The sequence below is a fragment of the Musca autumnalis genome, unplaced genomic scaffold (genome assembly GCF_047663935.1).
Source record: "Musca autumnalis isolate F117 unplaced genomic scaffold, ASM4766393v1 scaffold_3, whole genome shotgun sequence".
In the NCBI taxonomy this organism is placed as follows: domain Eukaryota; kingdom Metazoa; phylum Arthropoda; class Insecta; order Diptera; family Muscidae; genus Musca; species Musca autumnalis.
Genome location: NW_027411866.1, coordinates 127,787,247 through 127,806,819, shown reverse-complemented (window position 1 = coordinate 127,806,819; position 19,573 = coordinate 127,787,247). Strand labels below are relative to the sequence as shown.

The 19,573-nt window shown below is 40.4% G+C and overlaps 1 protein-coding gene across 1 annotated transcript in view; it reads right to left on the bottom strand.

Moving 5' to 3' along the window:
• Positions 1 to 1,970: 1,970 nt before the first annotated feature.
• LOC141397713 (nose resistant to fluoxetine protein 6-like) overlaps positions 1,971 to 19,573 on the bottom strand; it is a 74,705-nt gene continuing 57,102 nt past the window's right edge. Inside the window, exons 4-9 of the mRNA XM_073974348.1 lie at positions 12,405 to 12,556; positions 6,015 to 6,502; positions 5,758 to 5,951; positions 5,565 to 5,690; positions 2,533 to 2,875; positions 1,971 to 2,463 (exon numbers count right to left, since the gene is read on the bottom strand). Of these exons, the coding sequence (XP_073830449.1) occupies positions 2,266 to 2,463; positions 2,533 to 2,875; positions 5,565 to 5,690; positions 5,758 to 5,951; positions 6,015 to 6,502; positions 12,405 to 12,556 (1,501 nt within the window). The 3' untranslated portion in view covers positions 1,971 to 2,265. The remainder of the gene's footprint in view (positions 2,464 to 2,532; positions 2,876 to 5,564; positions 5,691 to 5,757; positions 5,952 to 6,014; positions 6,503 to 12,404; positions 12,557 to 19,573) is intronic.

Below are 19,573 nucleotides of genomic sequence, written 5' to 3'. Positions count from 1 at the left end.
GAATCTTCTCTACTGCCGTTAGGAGAGAGATTGGCCTACACGATTTGCTAGCCGAACCACCTTGACAACTTCTTCAACTTCAGGCTTCTGGTAGAATATTAGTGGATAACCATAGTTTAAGGACACTTGTTTAAAAAATTCAACCCCGCATTTATCAAGTTGCCTAAGCGTTACCATTGCGATTCCGTGTGGTCCCAATGCTTTGGATGATTTCTCATTTCGGATGACATCTGCAGCATCGCCCATCGTAAATTGTAGTGGTGCCTCCTCTGCCATTGACAATAGCGGTGGTCCTAACATCCATATTTTCCTGATTCGAGAGTGGTTTAACCGTTACCTAAAATTTACTTAACTTATGCTCGTCTACTAGGCTGTTGACTTCAAGAGTATGTTCCCGAATGTTGGATATTCAGGGTTCGTACAACGTAGCTAAAACACACTCTTTTGCTAGTCCCTTCTCCTCTTTTGGGCAATTTGGTCTAATTTCAGGTATTCGACAAGCAGGTGTGTAGTAAGCGCCTGCTACTGTGATGATGCCCCGGAAAATTCTCTCAGCTACCCGAAGATTTGTGGGAATGGGCAGTTCACCGATGCTGTGATAATAGGAGATCCTTTGAGACAAGACCTGTCGAGGTCTTCTAAAGACAACAAAAGTATTCTTTAGGTCTTCCATAGAAAACTTGGGAGCTCTTGAGGTCTTCTATAGACAATGGACGATTTTTTAAGTTCTTCAAAAGACAACGGAAGACCTCTTGAAGTCTTCTATGGACAACAGAAGACCTCTTGAGGTCTCCTATAGACAACAGAAGACTTCTTGAGGTGTCCTATAGACAACAAAAGACCTCTTGATGTCTCCTATAGACAAGGGAAGAAGTCTTCTATAGAACACGGAAAACCTATTGAGGTCTATTATGTAAAACGGAAGACCTCTTGAGGTCTTATATAGACAACTGAATCCCTCTTGATGTCTTCCAAAGACAACAGAAGTATTCTTTAGGTCTTCTATAGAAAACTGGAGACCTCTTGAGGTATTCTATAGACAAGGGAATATCTCTTGAAGTCTTGTATGGACAGCAGAAGACCTCTTGAAGTCTTGTATGGACAGCAGAAGACCCCTTGAGGTCTTCTATAGAACACGGAAAACCTATTGAGGCCTTCTATGTACAACAGAAGACCTCTTGAAGTCTTCTATAGACAACAAAAGATCTCTTGAGGTCTTCTATAGATAACGTAAGAACTTTTGAGGTCTTCTATACACAACGACATACCACTTGAGGTCTTCTATAGAAAACGGACGACCTATTGAAGACTTTTATAGACAAAGGAAAACCCCTTGAGGTCTTCTATAGACAACTGAAGACCTATTGAGGATTGCTATACACAACCGAAGACCTCTTGTGGTCTTCTATAGATAACGGAAGACTTTTTGAAGTCTTCTGTAGGCAACGGAAGACCTCTTGAGGTCTTCTATAGATAACGGAAGACTTTTTGAAGTCTTCTATAGACAACAAAAGACCACTTGAGGTCTTCTATAGACAACGGTCGACCTATTGAAGATTTCTGTAAACAACGGAAGACCTCTTGAGGTCTTCTATAGATAAAGAAAAACTCCTTGAGGTCGTCTATAGACAACTAAAGACCTATTGAGGACTTCTATAGGCAACGGAAGACCTCTTGAGGTCTTCTATAGATAACGGAAGCACTCCTGAGGTCTTCTATAGACAACGAAAGACCACTTAAGTTCTTCTATAGACAACGGACGACCTATTGAAGACATCTATAAACAACGGGAGACCTCTTGAGGTCTTCTATAGACAAAGGAAACCCCCTTGAGGTCTTCTATAAACAACGGAAGACCTTTTGAGGTCTTCTATATATAGCGGAAAATCACTTGAGGTCTACCATAGACTACGGAAGACCTGTTTTCTATAGACAACGAAAGACAACGGAATAAATAAAACAAGAAAGAGTTATAAAAAACACTTTGGCCTTTATTACCATTTATTAGGGGGGCAAGTAAAAATACTTAATTAAATAAAAAATTATACAAACATATATTACATAAATTAACATTAAAAATGATGATGTTCAATGAATCAAAAGTGAATAGTATGTCGAACGAACTCTCTATCACAACGAATGAAATGGGATGAATGAATGTGAAATGTTTTTATAAGTATCTCTTTAAAAAAAAAGAAAAAAATATACCCGATTCAATTCACTTAAAAACTATCACAGTTGTAATTCTTAATGGTAAAAACTAATTTAGGCTACTTGTTCTTCAGATGTAGAGGGAGTTGCGTCACTTGCCGAATTATTGCTCTGCGGTTTATTTGTTGCACCACGAACACCAAAAGTGCGCATCAGAACACGTACTACAGCATGTAGAGGCGACTCAAAGATCAGACTTAAAACAATGGCCAATGCAAAGGTGTTCAGGGTGTGTATTAGCATGTAGTTTGTCTGAAGGGTGGAAAAGGAAAAAGGATTTTTTTTCAATTTTTGTAATTTGACATATTTTTCTTAACTTACCATTTCAAGGTAGCCCGTATGCTCCACTGTTCTTAGACTTGCAGTGCTATAAAGTTCCACAATGCCATTGCACAGATAGGCACAGTAGGTGAGACGTGAAAATGGCACAAACACTCGCCAGCTTAGCATGCGCTGTAGCCATCCACCATGCCCCGTGGTTACCGCTAAAACCAACCAACCACTTGCCAAATTCCAAGCTAATTTATGTAGTCCAGCATAAATGGTGCTTTCAAGCTGTGTATAGGAATCTGAATAGAAACGGCTTAGGGAAAACATTGAACCAACTCCCATAATGCAACCGGCAATCCACATTGTACGCACCAAGGTTTTGGACAATTTGATTCTGAAATTTATAGAAAGTAATAAAATATTAATAGGATCAGGCAATAGAAAGCCCCTTGGGCTCGTACAAAAACAGCGGCCCACTTGAGGTCTTATTTAGACAACATAGGACTTCTTAAGGTCTTTTACGCACAGCAGAAGGCCTCTATATGTATTATAGACACAACCGAATACCTCTTGGGGGCTTCTGTAGGTAACAAAATAACCCATGAGATCTCCTGTTATTAACAGAATACCTCTGGATATATTCCGTACACAACAGGTGGCCTCTTGAGGTCCTATAAAGAAATTGGAGGATCCCTTGATAACAATAGACCCCTTGAGGTCTTCTTGTGTAAAATAGAAGAGGAGATCTTTTGGAAGACTTCTTTGAATAATAGAAGACTTATATGTGGACAACAGAAGACCCCTATGGATAACAGAAAACCGCTTGAGGTCTTCTATGGATAACAGAGGAAGATCCTTTGAGATTCTAAGGGAAACAGATAACCTCTTGATGTCTTCAACGGACAATAGAAGACATTTTGAGGTCTTCTATGGACAACAGAAGACCTCATGAGGTCATGAGGCTTTTATAGAACAAGATATTCCTTGAAGTCTTCTACAGACAACATAAGACCTTCTGAGGTCTTCTATAGACAACTTAAGGCCCCTGAGCTCTTCCCCGGACAAAAGAAGACTAATTGAGGACTTCTATTGATAAAAGAAGACCTCTTGAGATTTTCTATGGACATATGGAAAATAGAAGACCTTGTAAACTCTTCTATGGACAAAGAAAATTCTCTTGAGATCTTCTATGGGCGAAATAAGAGACTTCTTGCTGTCCTAGTTGGACAACAGAAAACCTTTTGAGGCCTTCTACCGGCAACAGATAACCTCTTGAGGTATTCAATGAGGTCTAGTATGGACAACAGTTGAAATATAGAGGCCTTCTATGGACAGCAGATGATCCTTTGAGATCTTTTATAGACATCACAAGACCCTATGTGGTCTTCTATAGACAACATGAGACCTTCTGAAGTCTTATTTAGACAACATAAGACCTCCTGACGCCTTCAATGGACAAAAGAAGACCTCTTACGTTCTTCTATGGACAACGTCTGACCTCCTGAGAAGACGGAAGACCCCTTCCAGCCTTCTATGAGCAACAGAAGACCCTTTGAGGTCTTTTATGGAACAAGAGGTATATACCTTTTGAGGTCTTCTGTAGAAAAAATAAGACCTTTTGAAGTTTTCTATAGACAAGAGGAGACCTCTTGAGGTATTCTCTGTACAATAGACGACCTCTTGAGGTCTTCTATAGGCAACAAGATACCTCTTGAGCTCTTCTATAGACAACAGAAGACATCTTGAGGTCTTCTATAGACAACAGACGGCCTCTTGAAGTCTTCTATAGACAACAGAAGACATTTTAAGGTCTTCTATAGACAACAGAAAACCACTTGAGGTCTCCTATAGACAATATGAGACCTCTTGAGGTCTTTTATGGACAACAGAAGACCTCCTGAGGTCTCCTATATACAACAGAAGACCTCTTGAGGTGTTCTTTAGACAACAGAAGACCTCGTTAGGTTTTGTTTGTGCAACCGAAGGCCTTTTTAGGTCTTCTCTAGACAACAGAAGGCCTTTTGAGATCTTTTGCAGACAACAGAAGACCTCTTGAGGCCTTCTAGACTTCACAAGGCCTTTTGGGGTCTTCTATAAACAACAGACGATCTCTTGAGGTATTCTTTAGACAAATTAAGACCTTATGAGGTTTCCTATAGACAACAGGAGACCTTCTGATGTCTTGTTAAGACAACAGAAGACCTATTGAGATGTTTCGTGGATAACAGATGACCTTTTGAGGCCTTCAACAGGCAAAAGAAGGCATCTTGAGGCCTTCTAGACCTTACAAGACCTTTTGAGGTCTTCTATAAACAACAGAAGACACCTTGACGTCTTCTATAGGCAACGTAAGACCTCTTGAGGTCTTCTATAGGCCACATAATACCTTCTGAGATCTTCTGTAGACAAAAGAAGACCTTTTAAGGTCTTCTACATGCAAAAGAAGACCATTTGACATTTTGAGGTCTGTTATAAACAACAGAAGACATCTTGAGGTCTTCTATAGGCAACAGAAGACCTCTATAGGACATCTTGAGGTCTTCTATGTACAACAGAAGACCTTTGTGTTGTATAGACAACAGAAGAACTCGTGAGTTCTTCTATAGACAACATAATACCTCTTGAGGTCTTCTGTAGGCAACATAAGATTTCTTGGTGTATTATATAGGCGGTAGAAGAACTCTTGAGGTCTTCTATAGGAAACAGAAGATCATTTAAGGTCTTCTACAGGCAAAAGAATATCTCTTGAAGCCTTCTAGACCTCTGAAGATATTTTGAGGTATTCTATAAACAACAGAAGATCTCTTGAGGTCTCCTTTGGACAACATAAGACCTTATGAGGTTATCTATAGGCAACAGAAATCCTCTTGAGGTCTTTCGTAGATAACAGAAGACCATTTGAGGTCTTTTGTAGACAACATAAGACCTCTTAAAATTGCCTGTAGTCAACAGAAGACCCCTTAAAATTTTCTGTAGACAACAGGAGTCCCCTTCGAGGACTTCTCTAGACTACGGAACACCCTTTGCCCTTTTTACCACCCGGAAGACCTTTTGAGTTCTTTTGAAGAAGATTTTCAACTTACCCTTTACACTGGATTAGATGTGCCAAATAACCAATTCCCAAGCCGATAAAATAAGCTGATGCTCTCATGTGAGTCTTTATGTAATTGTCACGGTAGTATTCGACCAGAACAACATCTTCAGCCTCTCTATAATTGCGAAATAAGTAAAACACATATTACATTTTTTGTGCAAACAAACGATCAATTTACTTACTTGCTGGTGACCATAAATGTAGGCTGTACCTGCTTCAGATAGGTGGTCACAAATGGTATCGCTGAAGAGAGGCCAATTAAAGCTGCCAGTACAGATAACCCCAATTTACGGTATTTGTATATCAACAGTAACATGAACGGAGCTATGATGAAAAGTTGAGTATCTGCCGATAAGTACCATGACTGAAACATGCACTATAAGCAGGGACATTCGGATATTAATTATATTGTTATTTCTTTTTATTAAAATAATCTTACCAATTTCTCAGTATTTATGTAATTATTAACATATAAAAGATTCAGCCACCACGAGGAAATGCACCGTTCCTCTTGCGGTTCAATGCGCTGCTGCCAAATGGGACCGCTTCCAATGCTCACAAACCAAGTCATATAGAAGCCAATAACAACCATATATGGAGGGGTTAGACGAATATACCTTCCGAGATATAAAAACAGAGGATTTAAACGTCCCTTTCGCCTCTCTACCTCCACAAATGCTATGCGAAAGAACAGATAACCGCTCAACAGCAGATAGACATCAACAAACAGCAGTGAATTGGTAACAAAACCAACGAAGGGATTCTTTAAATTCTCCGACATGAAATCAACATTATAAGAGGGGCTGCCGTATATAAATATTGCTGCATGTCCGAAGAGTATGAAAATCATTGCCAAAGCTTTAACACCATTCAAAGGATTCAAACCATTTTGATCTCGGCAGGGTTGAAACAGTTTCTTGGTGTTTTCTGATAGATAAATTTGTTAAAAAAAAATTAATAATTTTTGTTGAAAAATAGGTAAAAAATGTCAGTAGATGTTTTGGGTAACAGCGAATCGAATCAGTCGACAGCCGACAGAGATGTACCTCAGCCTGTGCCATAATGAATAAAAGTATGGGTTGTTTTCCCAGTACATTACTGTTGTAATAAGGATGGCGGGAAAAATAAGAAAAGTTTAGAATTTATCAGCCGACAGGTTTTTCTTAAGCCAAAATGTTTGGACCTTTGTGCGGGAGTTAGCGAAAGAAGTGGACCGACAAAGTCCACCTTCGAATTTGACGTAAGTTTGGAATAACAATGACGATGTGCAATGATTGAACCAACTCGAAGACTCCCTTTAAGAGCTATACTTGGTGGTCGTAGGACATTAATAGCTTTAGGGTAATTATTTCAGTCAGTCCGCGAGGACTAGTTGCTGTGAGATTTTCAAAACCATCCTGGAAATTTGCTAAAAATGGAAATTTTGTGTGGGTGGTACCCGACGAACACATTCGAACATGATTTAAGTGTGAAAGAAATATCACGATGTGCAAAGGTTGTACCAATGTCAATATTTCGGGAAGCATGGAATTGCCCACGAAAAACTTCTTCATTTACAACCTGGGGTAGTCCTAATAGCGCTTAAGGGACAATTTTGAACTTTTGTGAAGGAGGTACATGGAAGATGTTTTCCAATATAGATCCTCTTGGAACTAGAACTTCTGCAACATGGACTGGCTGCGTCCAAAAATAATCAGGAGGCGGGTGAGTGGGGTTAGCTGGACAATTAAACACATACCGAATGTAATGCGGCGTGTGTTAAGTATCGTTCCATTACTTTTTCGCCCAATAAAAATTGCATCGTAAGGATCTCAACTACGCTAAATCCAATCGTGTTTACATTGACAGCTGGCGTTCTTCTGCTGCGATGGATTGGGTGTGCTCTCCTCCGAGTACTCATACTGTACACCCAATATTTTGGGGTAGTTAGAAGTCGGAATCAAGACACCAATATGTTCAGAGGGAGCCTCATTTCAGCCGTCCAGGTGGTGAACAGTGTGGCAGTGGATTTACCTGCGGATATTTTCATATTCCTCAGATGGAGGAACTGTAGAAAGTCAGGTATGTAGACATAGGGGAAAAGTACTACCTCTGAAATCTTTGCCACTGGCGACAAGAGGCTGATTGGCCTGTACGAGTCACCACTGCTGCCATCCTTGCTTGGCTCAAGTAGCGAGACCACTCTGCCAACTTTCCTGGTTAACAACAATTTGAGGAAACTTGTCAAATTACTCAACTCCAGCTTCATCCAGTTGCTTAAGCATTACCATTGAGATTCCGTGTGGACCCAGAACATTGGATGACTTCCTCAACATCGCCTCATCGTAAATTGTAGTGATACCTTCTCGGCTGAGAGGGCTCTTTTACGGAGTAGCACACTCCTCTTTGCCCAATTACTCTCGAGGTGTTCCATAAATTGCCGAATTAAATAAAACACGCCCCCTTCGAATCTGTCAATTTCACGTTGAAAATAAAGGGTAATTTAACCCTTGCCCACAATTTACTTTACCCTGTACTAATGTAGCATTGCTTCACTTCTTCCGCCTCTCCTACTAGTCTTTTGACTTCATTTGCTAATACCGTCGCCTTTGTTGGGAAATTTGTTCAAATGTCGGGGTATTCGACCAGCGGGTATGTAACGAGCGTATGCTCTTCGGGTTCTTTTATGGTAACTACTCCCAAAGGGAGTGACCGATTTTTTTTTTTGAATTTTATAACTGCATTGGAGGTAGACGACATCAAAATCAACCCCCGGGCAGCGTTGGCTCGTGTCTAATACACCGCTAGGATATAGATGTGGACGACTTAGTTAGTCGCCTATAGTTCTACATGTGATTTATCCAGGAACTCAGCAATTATTGAAATTTTCTCAAAACCATGTTCGTTTAAAAATTCTTCCATTGAGTTGATTGATTGAAATGAGTTGCGAGTTATGTTATGTCTTGAGCATTTAAATAAGACATGATCGGCAGTTTCTTCCGTGTTGCAGATTTCGAATAAAGCGCTGGGTTTCACACCAATCTTAGCTAATGTACTGTTAGTGAAGCAGTTGTCTGCTAGAATTCTGTTAAGCTGTTTGCACCTAATAGGCTTGATGTCAATTTTCCCGAACCAAGGTCGTTTCCTTGCTTGGGGAAATATACGGAGAAAGTGTGAATTACTGTTTTGTGAGGTTGATGTATTTATCATTCCATTCCGCCCATAGTTCGTCACTGACCATATTAATTGCATCATCAATGGTTAAGGGGGTGTTCAATTCCGTACCCATTTCCTTCGCTCTCTTTGCTGCTTTATCAGCCGCCTTGTTGAAAAAGATGTTTGAATGTCCAGGAATAAAGTGTATCTCGATCCTACCGTTTATTTGGTTTGCCAAGTTGACAAAAGACTGCACCAAAGCGTTACCTTTCCCTCCATTTCTGATGGCCAGAGCGCCACTTAGGCTATCCGTAAGGATTGCCACGTTGCTTATATCATTATTGATTGCGAATTCGATGGTCTTTATCCGGGCGATCAATTCCGCTGACATTGAAGATAGTCTCTTGTTGGTTCGGTTCCCTTGGCCTTCGAAAAAGTCATCCAAGACAGTGACATTAGTTGGCTTCGAGGGGATCGGTGACGACTTCCCCACATCCTTGATTATATGCCTGAATCTATTCAGGATTTTGCTGATACCTGTTTTAATGCTCTGTGGTAATTCTTCTAATGTCATGACAATGGGTCTGTCGTACGCATATGACTTGATGATTTCCTTTGCTGCTGAAAGTTGGAATCTCGATTCAGGTGGTAATTCCGCTGCTAAATGATATACATATTGTGTAGGTGTTGCCTTGATTAACCCAAGGGATTTCCTAAGGAAGGAGTTGTTTGCGATCTTAATTCTCGTGAGTGACTTTTTATCCGCATTACCCAGAGCTGCCGCCCCATATTCAACCTTGGATCTGACACACGTCTTGTATAATAGCAATGACTTACGGGGGTCTATGCCAAAACTACAACCACCCAGGATACTTAGAAATTGGCTTGTTTTATCTACTTTATTCAGTGTATAATCAATGTGGTCATTAGCCGTGTTCTTCGATGGTATGTAGAATCATAGGTATTTAATTTTGGGAACCTGGGGGATCGGAGTACCATTGCATAAGATTTCCAGCTGTCGAGCTTTCCTATTGAAGTGAATGGTGTTTGTTTTGGCTGGGTTGAACTTCATTTTTAATTCCTCGCAGCGACTCGCGAACTGATTTATTTTCGTGTTGAGGATATTTTTTTGTTACAAAATCGCGGTGATGTACCAGTATAAAAAAGTCGTCGGCGAATTGGTAAATTTTACAGTTGTCATCTGCAATCCTGTGAAGTTCGGCAGTATACAAATTGAATAACAGGGGACTAAGACAATTGCCTTGAGCCAGACCGCTGTTGATGGTGACCTTCCCTTTGCCCAAACAAATGTTTCTGTTGCTTAAAAAATCAATAATCCATTTAGTTATGTGTTCATTAACTCTTGCTTGCCCCAGCTTCAGGTGTAGGATGTTATTATCCGCTCTTTCATAGGCTTTCTCCACATCCAAGCAAACACCCAAGACATGGTGACCTTTGGCTTTAGAAGCATAAGTGCTGTTGCTCAAGTCGTTGATACACATAGATGTCGAGTGCCCGGGTCTAAAGGCATACGACCTTGCTGGTAATAAGTTATTGTTCTCAACGTGGACTTGTAACATATTCTTTAACATGGCCTCCAGGCATTTGAGAGGGACACTAAGAAGTGATATGGGACGATAATTCGCAATGTCAGTTGGATCTTTGTTTCTTTTGGGCACAGGACAAATCCGCACATCCCTCCAGGATTCTGGAATCTTTCCGCTGTTCCACACCTCATCGAGCAGATTGAAAAATGCTCTTAAAGCGTCATTGGATAAGTTTTGAAGGAATTCATATGAGACCCGATCAAGGCCGGGTGCCGAATTAGAGCTTCTGGATTTGATAAACGTTACGAAATCATTAAAATTGAGAGGTGGTGGAGATGAGTGGTGCTGTGTCGAAACCGCTCTTGTCTGTTGATTGTTGGTGCTCTCCGTGCTGGCAGCTAACATCTGTAGGTATTCTTCATTTTGTTGGTCATCCCACGAGTTATTAGGTGGTTTGTTCTGCCTATATTTCCAGACGTTCGAGGCCGTTTTCCAGAATTCTTTACTGGACTTAACAGATGATAACTTATTTATTAGGTCTTGAAAGTTTTGTCCCTTCCGCTGTTTGATGTCTTCACTGGAGTGACCGATTTCTTCCACACTTCGATCAAGTTTGAAGAGGAACAATATTGACACAGTCACAAGGGCAACCTTCCCATAAATGTTCTAAAATTTTAATTAAGTCTTGTGCCAGACTATGAACATTTTCATGAAAATGTTTTGAGCTTATGGGTAAGAAGGAAGAAAGGGAGCTCCTTTACCTCCGCTCTCTTCAAAAGCTAACATATTTTCATGTATTATTTTCAGTGTCTGGCACAAGAGTAAGTCCAGTTTAAATTCTGTCCGAAAATAAAGTTTGAATTTTTACCATTTTACCGAGTTGTGTAGTTACGGAACGAACTAGTTCCATGGAACTATTTCGGACAATTAACTATTGAAACTATATCCAGCTCTTTGCGTTTATATAGTCCCTTCAGTTCATATAGTTCCTTTCGTTCTTCTCGTTCATTCAATTAAACGCCTACGTCGATCTTCCGTCGTTGCTGTTTATTCACTGCAATTTATTTATTTTTATGCCAAATCATCCACCAAACCATGAAAACATTTCGGAACTATTTGGAACGAAGGAAACAAAAAGAACGACGAAAGAGAAAGATTCGGTGAACTATTTCGGTCTCGGAACTATTTGGAACGAAAAGAACGATGAAAGAGAAAAATTCTTGAACTATGTCGGTCTCGGAACTATTAAGAAACTATTTCCTTTTGGAAAAAAGGATCTAGAAAGATCTATCCGCTCCGGGAACTAGATTGCCCAACTCTACTGATTACCATGATGTATTTTGTTCTTATCTAAGATCATATACCTGACCTACTACAATCCCTGCCGGCACTCACTAAATTGATTTATGAACGAAATCACTTGGGAACTGAGTGTCCGATTTGCCGAAACTATGCAAATCGTAATATTCCTTTGAAACGTGCCCCAACTTCCTCGCCTGCTTGCCTTGCTTGATTGCTTCATTTCAGACATAACAAAAATAAAAGAATAAAGAAGGCCGAGCCAATTTCGATCTAGGTTGCATTTTCTTCGTTATTCTTTTATTTTTGTAATGTCAGTAATGAAGCAGGCAAACAAGGTAAGCAGGCGAGGCAGCTTATGTACCCAGGCCTTTAAGGCCTCGACACATAAGAGGGATGGCTTTCTGGCTGAAGTCATATCTGATAAAAGACTAAAAACCAAGTTCGACATAATAAAAAGATTTCAGGATCTAATTTGAATTAGGTCGAACTTGGTCTTTAGTCATTTACCAAATATGACTCAAGCAAGAATGCCCTGCTTCTTATGTGTCGAGGCCTTTCATTCCAAACTTATATCGTGTGCCCTGAGCCTTCCCCTTCTGCTCTTAAATCTTGTCGGATCGGGTTTTTAATAGCGAGTAGCCGCTGTGAACATGATTACAATACTATAATTTTTGTCCAAGGAAAGTCAATAGGTCCCAAGAAATGATACCAAAATACCAAGTTCAGTTAAGTCCAGGTTTTTACTGCAGATAGTCATTGATGTTCTTGTGGAAATATTAGAAGGTCGGCTGAAATTCTCTGTAGCCGTGTTTCTAATATTCAAATTCCCGAAATGTTTTACTTACCAATGACAGAAAAGGATAATAGTGCAGTCTTCCAGACATCATTACTGTTCATTGCTTTCTTCAGATCGTCGTGACTTTGAGTAGATTGTTTCAAGTAAATATGGTAGCCGGTACATAAAATGGTTAGCATTACAAAGAACAATACGATGGCGCTGAAATTAAAGGAAATGTTGAAAATTTAACAAGTAAAAAAGTATCAGTCGGCTTTGCCGACAGAGATATACCCTCAGCCGGTACAATTTTTTTCCCAAAAAACGTATGTATTTAGGGTTTTTTTTAATTTTGGGAGTTTGAACCAACAAAAATGTTTATTAGGATTAGAAATCAAAATTTTTTTGGAGGAGATACTAAAAGGAATGGATCTACATTGATTATTATGGAAGTGGATCTCCAGCCACTACATATGGTGCCATAGTGGTTTTTACACCCTTCGGGATGTTTGCTCAAGAAGTATGGACTTGCCCCTGAAAAAACTTTTACCATCGAAATTGAGGCAGCGAATGCAAGTTGCTTAGACAAAAATCAAAGTGATTCGATATCAGGTCTTAAATTGAACTTATCCGAAATTTTGTGTGGGAGGTACCGGATGAAGTAGACAAATATAGTCCATATTTGAACCTGATCTATATCTATTAGATATATTAGGATGTGTAAAGTATGGACCAATTCGGCCACTCCTTTCAAGAGTTGCTGTATGAACAAATTTTCCGAACATTTTTGAACTTTTGTGGGGGAGGTACGTGAAGGAGTGGACCGATATGGCTTATCTTCAAACGTAAACAATGTTTGGACAAAATATTACTAAGGCCAAATTTTGGACCGAATCGAGTTATCTTGCTCTCCAACCACCTCACACGGTGTCATAGGGTTTTTTTTTTGCAACTTTCAGGCTATTTTCTCAGGAAGTATGGATTTGCCCCTAATGAAACTTGTACCGTCGTATGGAAGGCATTGAATACAAGTTGCTAAAACAAAAATCAGAGCGATTCGAGAGATGGCCCTAAACTGAACTTTTCGGAAATTTTGTGGAGAAGGTACCGGAAGGAGTGGGCCGATTGAATCTATATTGAAACATTATCTAAGTCTGGTACACATTTTACGATGGGCAAAGTATGGACCAAATCGGTTACTCCCTTCAAGAGTTATCGTGCGCACAAATTTTACGAACATTTTCGAACTTTTATGGGGGCGGTACCGGAAGGAGTGGACCGATATAGCCCATATTCGAACTTAAACTAAGTTTGGGCAAAATATTACGAAAGCCAAAATTAGAACCGAATCGGTTAATCCGTTCGAGAGTTATCGTGCGCTCCAGCCAGCCAGACAGACAGACAGACAAAACACCTCCAAAACATGGTTTTTGAATTCCCCGTTTTGTTTGGTCAAAAAGTCGCTATTTTCAATCGATGTGTGAGAACTCTCATTGTTATTGTGCACAATGATTAGTCTTCTTTTATTCGTTTTTCGATTTTATAGCCTAGACAGACGGCAGCGATAATTTGCATTAACTGCCTTAATTCAAATTAATTCGTGCATTATCCACATTATTAATGCACAAAATCAAACTGAATTTATATTGAATCTAGGTATTTTAATATGGCAATACTGTAAAAGAGAACCCATATTCATGTAGGAGAGAGAGCACAATTTACATTGCAAACAACAACAAAACAATTGTTCACCAGCAATCAGCTGTTTCGTAAATGCAGAAACTGTCGTCTGTCAGGGTAAAATTAAATGCCGATCTTAATGCAAATTAACGCTGCCGTCTGTCTAGGGCATTATCCGAAGACTTCAGGCAAACAAATTATAGTGTATAACTCAGAATTAACCGTCCTACGTTGCTCACATGGTCAATTTTACTAAAGAACCAGACGACCATTTGCTTCGCAATGCTTATAACATGAACAACTTTCGTTGGATTTGGCTCGTCTTCGAAGATCCACATGATCGGTTGCTGTTTTGTTTCGGTCACATACGTATAGATCCAAGATTCGTCGCATGTGACGACCTTATAAACGTCTTTGGAACCACCGTGGTTATATGTTTTTAACATTTCCTTGCAACAATCGACAAGAGCGTTTTTGCAGCGATTGTCAAATTGTGCAGGATCCAACAAGAACAAACCTTTTGCACGGACTGATGTTCGAATGTATGCTGGTGGAAGAAATGCCCTCTATCTCACGGTATGTCACGCATGGCATCAATGTTCTCTGGAGCAACTGCCGTTTTTGGACTACCTTCACTACGTTCGGTTTTGAGCGAGCGATGGATACGATTGAATTAATTAAACCTGTGTTACACAGAGCTACAGGATAGTGCTTTATCGCCGTACACAAATTTAATTTCATCGATGCACTGTGATAATCCACGTCGAAAGTTGTGAAAATTGTTCACAAGATAATTAAATTCCAACCCATGGCCGTACGTCAAACCGTACTGCTAAAACTATGTATGTCATACCAGAACCTCCAATGTATGTCATACTAGAACACCCATTTTTATATCCTCAGCATTCAAGGTAAGGTCACATTAGGCAAATATTTGCTTCATAGACAGGCAGTGGCGCTTACTGAGAGCAAGTGAGCGTAAATAATGCATTGAAATTTATGCTCACTTGTTATCAGTAAGCGCACACTGCCTGTCGCTGGAGCAAGTATTTGCCTAATGTGACCTTACCTTTATCCTAACAAGGGTATATAGACTTTAGATCCCTAGTATGTTTGGACGAAATGTGTTTCAGACAATTTGTAGTCGATTTAGCCATGTTCGTCCGTCTGTATGGCTGGTGCGCACGGATGAACCGATTTGGTCCAAAATTTGGCGTTAGTAATATTCACCCAAACTTAGTTTAAGTTCGAAGATGAGCCATATCAATCCACTCCTTCAGATACCTCCCCCACAAAAGCCTAACATTAGCAAGCTTATGGAAGGTCAAAATCGTCTGGTCTTGGGGGACTTTAATGCTCATCATTATAAGTGATATTTGGCCCTTGGAAACGACCAGAGGGGTGGTAGAGCGCTGGCTGAGCAGATTGATAGCTCTACGTTTTGCACGGTCAATGAGGACGCTCCTACCAGAATTAGAGGAGAGTGACACAGTTCGTCAGGCATAACCATCGTGTCAACGGGTCTGACAAATGACTCTAGATTGTCTCTATAAGCAAAACACCTGATTTCTTCACCTCTGAACGCCGCACAATCATAAGAAAGCCGATTGACCGGATTTCAGAGAGTTTACCAATCACCGCTTCAGAGAACTGCCCAATTCTCCTGATGTTCAGGTAGCGGAAAGGACGTTTCGATACATCCTCACTGCTGCAGCCGCTCGCCTTATACCCAAAGTGAGACCAAACTTCCCAGCAGAGGCGACGGGATTAGCAAATAGCTATCCAGTTACCGATTGTCAGCATGAATTCCGTAAGCAGCACAACACAACAACAGCGCTGCATGCCATCTCCACCTATATCTGTTGAGGACTCAACCAAGATAGGCCGTGTGATAGAACGGAGATGGTGGCTCTTGACTTATCAAAAGCCTTGGATACTTCAGGCATTCCACACTCTTTGAGGACATTGAGCAAACAACCGTCCGACCAAGTCTGAAACGTTTGATAATCAATTATATGTGTGGTCGCCAATCGTACGTGGAATGCAGGAACAAGAAGTCCAAACCCCGTTGAATGAAACGGGGAGTTCACCAAGATGGGGTGATATCTCCGGAACTGTTTAACCTCTACCTCTCCTGTATGCCGCCCCCTACAGACGGCATTGAGATCGTAACGTCTGTGAGAGACTGAACTCCTATTTTGCCGATCTTACCGCCTTTTTCCACGCGAGGAATATGTTCACCACATGGACGGCGCTGTATAGAAGAGTGTTGAATGTCGTGGTCGATGGTAGCAGAATTCCGACCACAAACTGCCCCAAAATTCTAGGAATCACATTCGACACTACGTTCACGTCGTCCGCGAATGCCGCAGCTACCTGCGACAAACTGAAATGCAGAAACAGAGTCCTCAAGTCCCTAGCCGGCAGCACTTGGGGTGCAGATGAAGAAACCTTGTTGACCACGTATATCGCGATAGGTCGGTCTGTGGTAAGCTATGCGGCGCCAGTTTGGTCCCTGATTTTAGTTGATACGCATTGGAAAGAGATTTAAACTTGTCAGAATGAGAACAGCAACAGGCTGCCTCCTCAAGTCTTCAGTGGACCATCTACATGACGAGGCAAAGATTCTTCCATTACAGCAACAGAATGAGATGCTTCCGTTGCAGTACTTGCTCGGGTGTTACCGTGAGAGCCATCCCACTTACCATTTGCTGGCTAGGCGCGACACACCCAGGCATATCAGGAAGGATATTCATGCTCAAGAGAGGGAGGTTCAACAATATAGGAGAGAACCCCTAGATCAACAGTCATATCAGGCAGGTCTGAATAGCATTCACACGGACTCAGTTGCTAAGGCCATGAGCAAATACAGTGTGAATAAAGTCCTCTGAGTACATCACAGCAGAGGAGCGTCAGCTGCCACCACAAACCAGAGTAGTTTTAGCGTAACTACGTTCGAGATATTGCAGTCGCCTAAATTCTTATTGGGTGGATATTGGTCGCGACGTGCAAAACATCTGCACACTGCCCCTTTTCAACTGCCCTGCCAAACCTTCTCATCTAACTCCAGTGGACCTCTGGTTACATTCCATAGAAGCAGCCACTTTCCTGGAACTGGAGATAGACCAATAGCCATATTGAGCAGAAGAACGAACATGCAAACGTATAATAATAATCTCTGTTACAACAACAACAAAACAAATTTTCGGAAAAATCGTCCGCACGATAACTCTTGAAGCGAGTAACCATACTTTGCACATCGTGAAATTTCTACCAGATATAGATGAGATTTCAATATGAATTCTATTGGTCCACTCCTTCGGTACCTCCCACACAATTTTTTTTTCAGGGCAAAGTCCATATTTTCTGAAAAAATAGTCCAAAAGGTTTAAAAACTCACCATGGCACCATGTGTATTGGTTGGAGCGCACAATAACTCTCGAACGGATCAGACGATTCGGTCTAAAATTTGGCGTTCATAATGTTCGTCCAAACATAATTTAGATTCAAAGATATACCATATCGGCCCATTCCTTCAGGTACCTCCCCCACAAAAGTTTTAAAATGTTCGGAGAAATTGTGCGCACGATAACTCTTGAAGAGAGTAACCGATTTGCCCATACTTTTCGTATCGTAATATCTCTACGAGACATAGATCAGGTTCGAATATGGAGTATATAGGTCCACTCCTTCGAATACTACCCACACAAGATTTGTGCTCTCAAATTGTTTTGTTTTTTTTTGTAACCACTTGGATTTGCTACCTCCACTACGGCGGACAGTTCACTTTTTTTAGGGGAAAGTCCATACTTCCTGATAAAATAGTCTGAAAGTTTTAAAATACCCCTATGGCACCATGTGTAGTGGTTGGAGCGCATTATAACTTTCGAACGGATCAGCCGAATCGGTCCAAAATTTGGATTTAAAATCTCTTTGGTATTTGTTGTAACAACTTGTATTCGTTTCCCCATTACGACGGTACATGTTTCTGAAATGCAAGTCCTTACTTCTTGAGATAATAGTGCAAATGATAAAAAAGCCTGCCGGCACTACGTAAGATAATCCTCAAACGGGTTCTATCCATTTCTGTAAAAACTTCGAAGTCCCTATTTCATTTTGGTACATTCATACATTGCGCCGAAGCTGTCCCTTTACTTGGTATAAATTACCTCAAAAAACCGGGTTCAATCGGTCATCAACCACCAGAAGTTTGCTGAAATATAAGACTACTGAATCATTCTACAATTTAGATCAATTCTACAATCACGAATTGTTTTCAAGGGTTTCGAGGTCTGATCAAAAAATATTCATATTTTTCGAATTAAACTTTTTTCAAAAAGTATTTATTCATCAATAACTATGTATGTCTTCCCCTTCCAAAACGTTCTTTTCGGTATAGCCAACAGCTCCTGTTTCGATTTTGGTACCACCTCAATCGTAGCAAAATGCTTTCCTTTCATTGGTGTCTTCAGTTTTGGGAAGAGGAAAAAGTCTGCTGGGGACAAGTCTGGTGAATACGGTGGTTGGTTTTTGGCAAAAAGCTCAAGCTCAAGCATCAATGTGTGAGCGGGTGCGTTACCATGGTGCAAAACCCATTATTGCTTTTTCCACAATTCTGTGCGCCTCTGAGGAATTGCTTCGGAGCATAAGTTCAAGATAGTATTCCTTATTGACCTTACGACCTTGCAGAAAGAATTCGATATGCATTTCGCCATTACAGTCGAAGAAAACACTGAACAAAATCTTCACATTTGACCGAACTTAACGTGCCTTTCTCCTCGACCTTCCTTCTGGGCCTTCCTCATACACAATTCACGAAATTTGGAAATAACGGTTATTACACCCTCAGCATTTATTCTAACGAAAGTATATACACCAACACTTTTGAACTTTAATCATAATCCACATTTTTGTCGGCAAGTTCAAATGTCCAAAGAGGGCTACAAAATTCTGAAAAGACCCTAAATACATTCGATCTGTCCGTAGATAAAAGTTTAAATTCACATAGGCTGAAAGCCGACTGATACTTTTTTAATTGTTTTTTTGATCTGACCTCGCATATATATGTATGTCAAAAGGTTTACGTTTCCACTACCAAAACAAAATTCAAACCCAGACTTAGCGCCCATAAGTCTGATCTGAATGTCAAAAACAATCCATTAGACAGACCCAAAGAGAGCTCTTATTCGGCTACCGATTCTTATATGATGTTTTAGTAGTTTAGGATCTAGCGATCTAGCTCATTGTGTCGAAGACAACTGTTTCTTTTTGTTAAATAAGAGCATTAGCAATGGTGGATTCTAAAATCCTTTAAAAAATCGAAATTCAGGTCTTTAATCCAAAATTCTTTCAACAAAAACCCATTTATGTCTTCTATATATGCATAGTCTGTCTACATGTCGTTTTTGTTTTATTTTGTGATCTACAACAACCATTTACAGTTACAGCACTTAACAGTTATTACACAATCGAATAAGTGTCAAGCAACTGAAATCGAAATTAAGTCTGTTCGACCCCCTGTCCCTCCTTAACAATGACCATAAATCAATCTCAAGAATA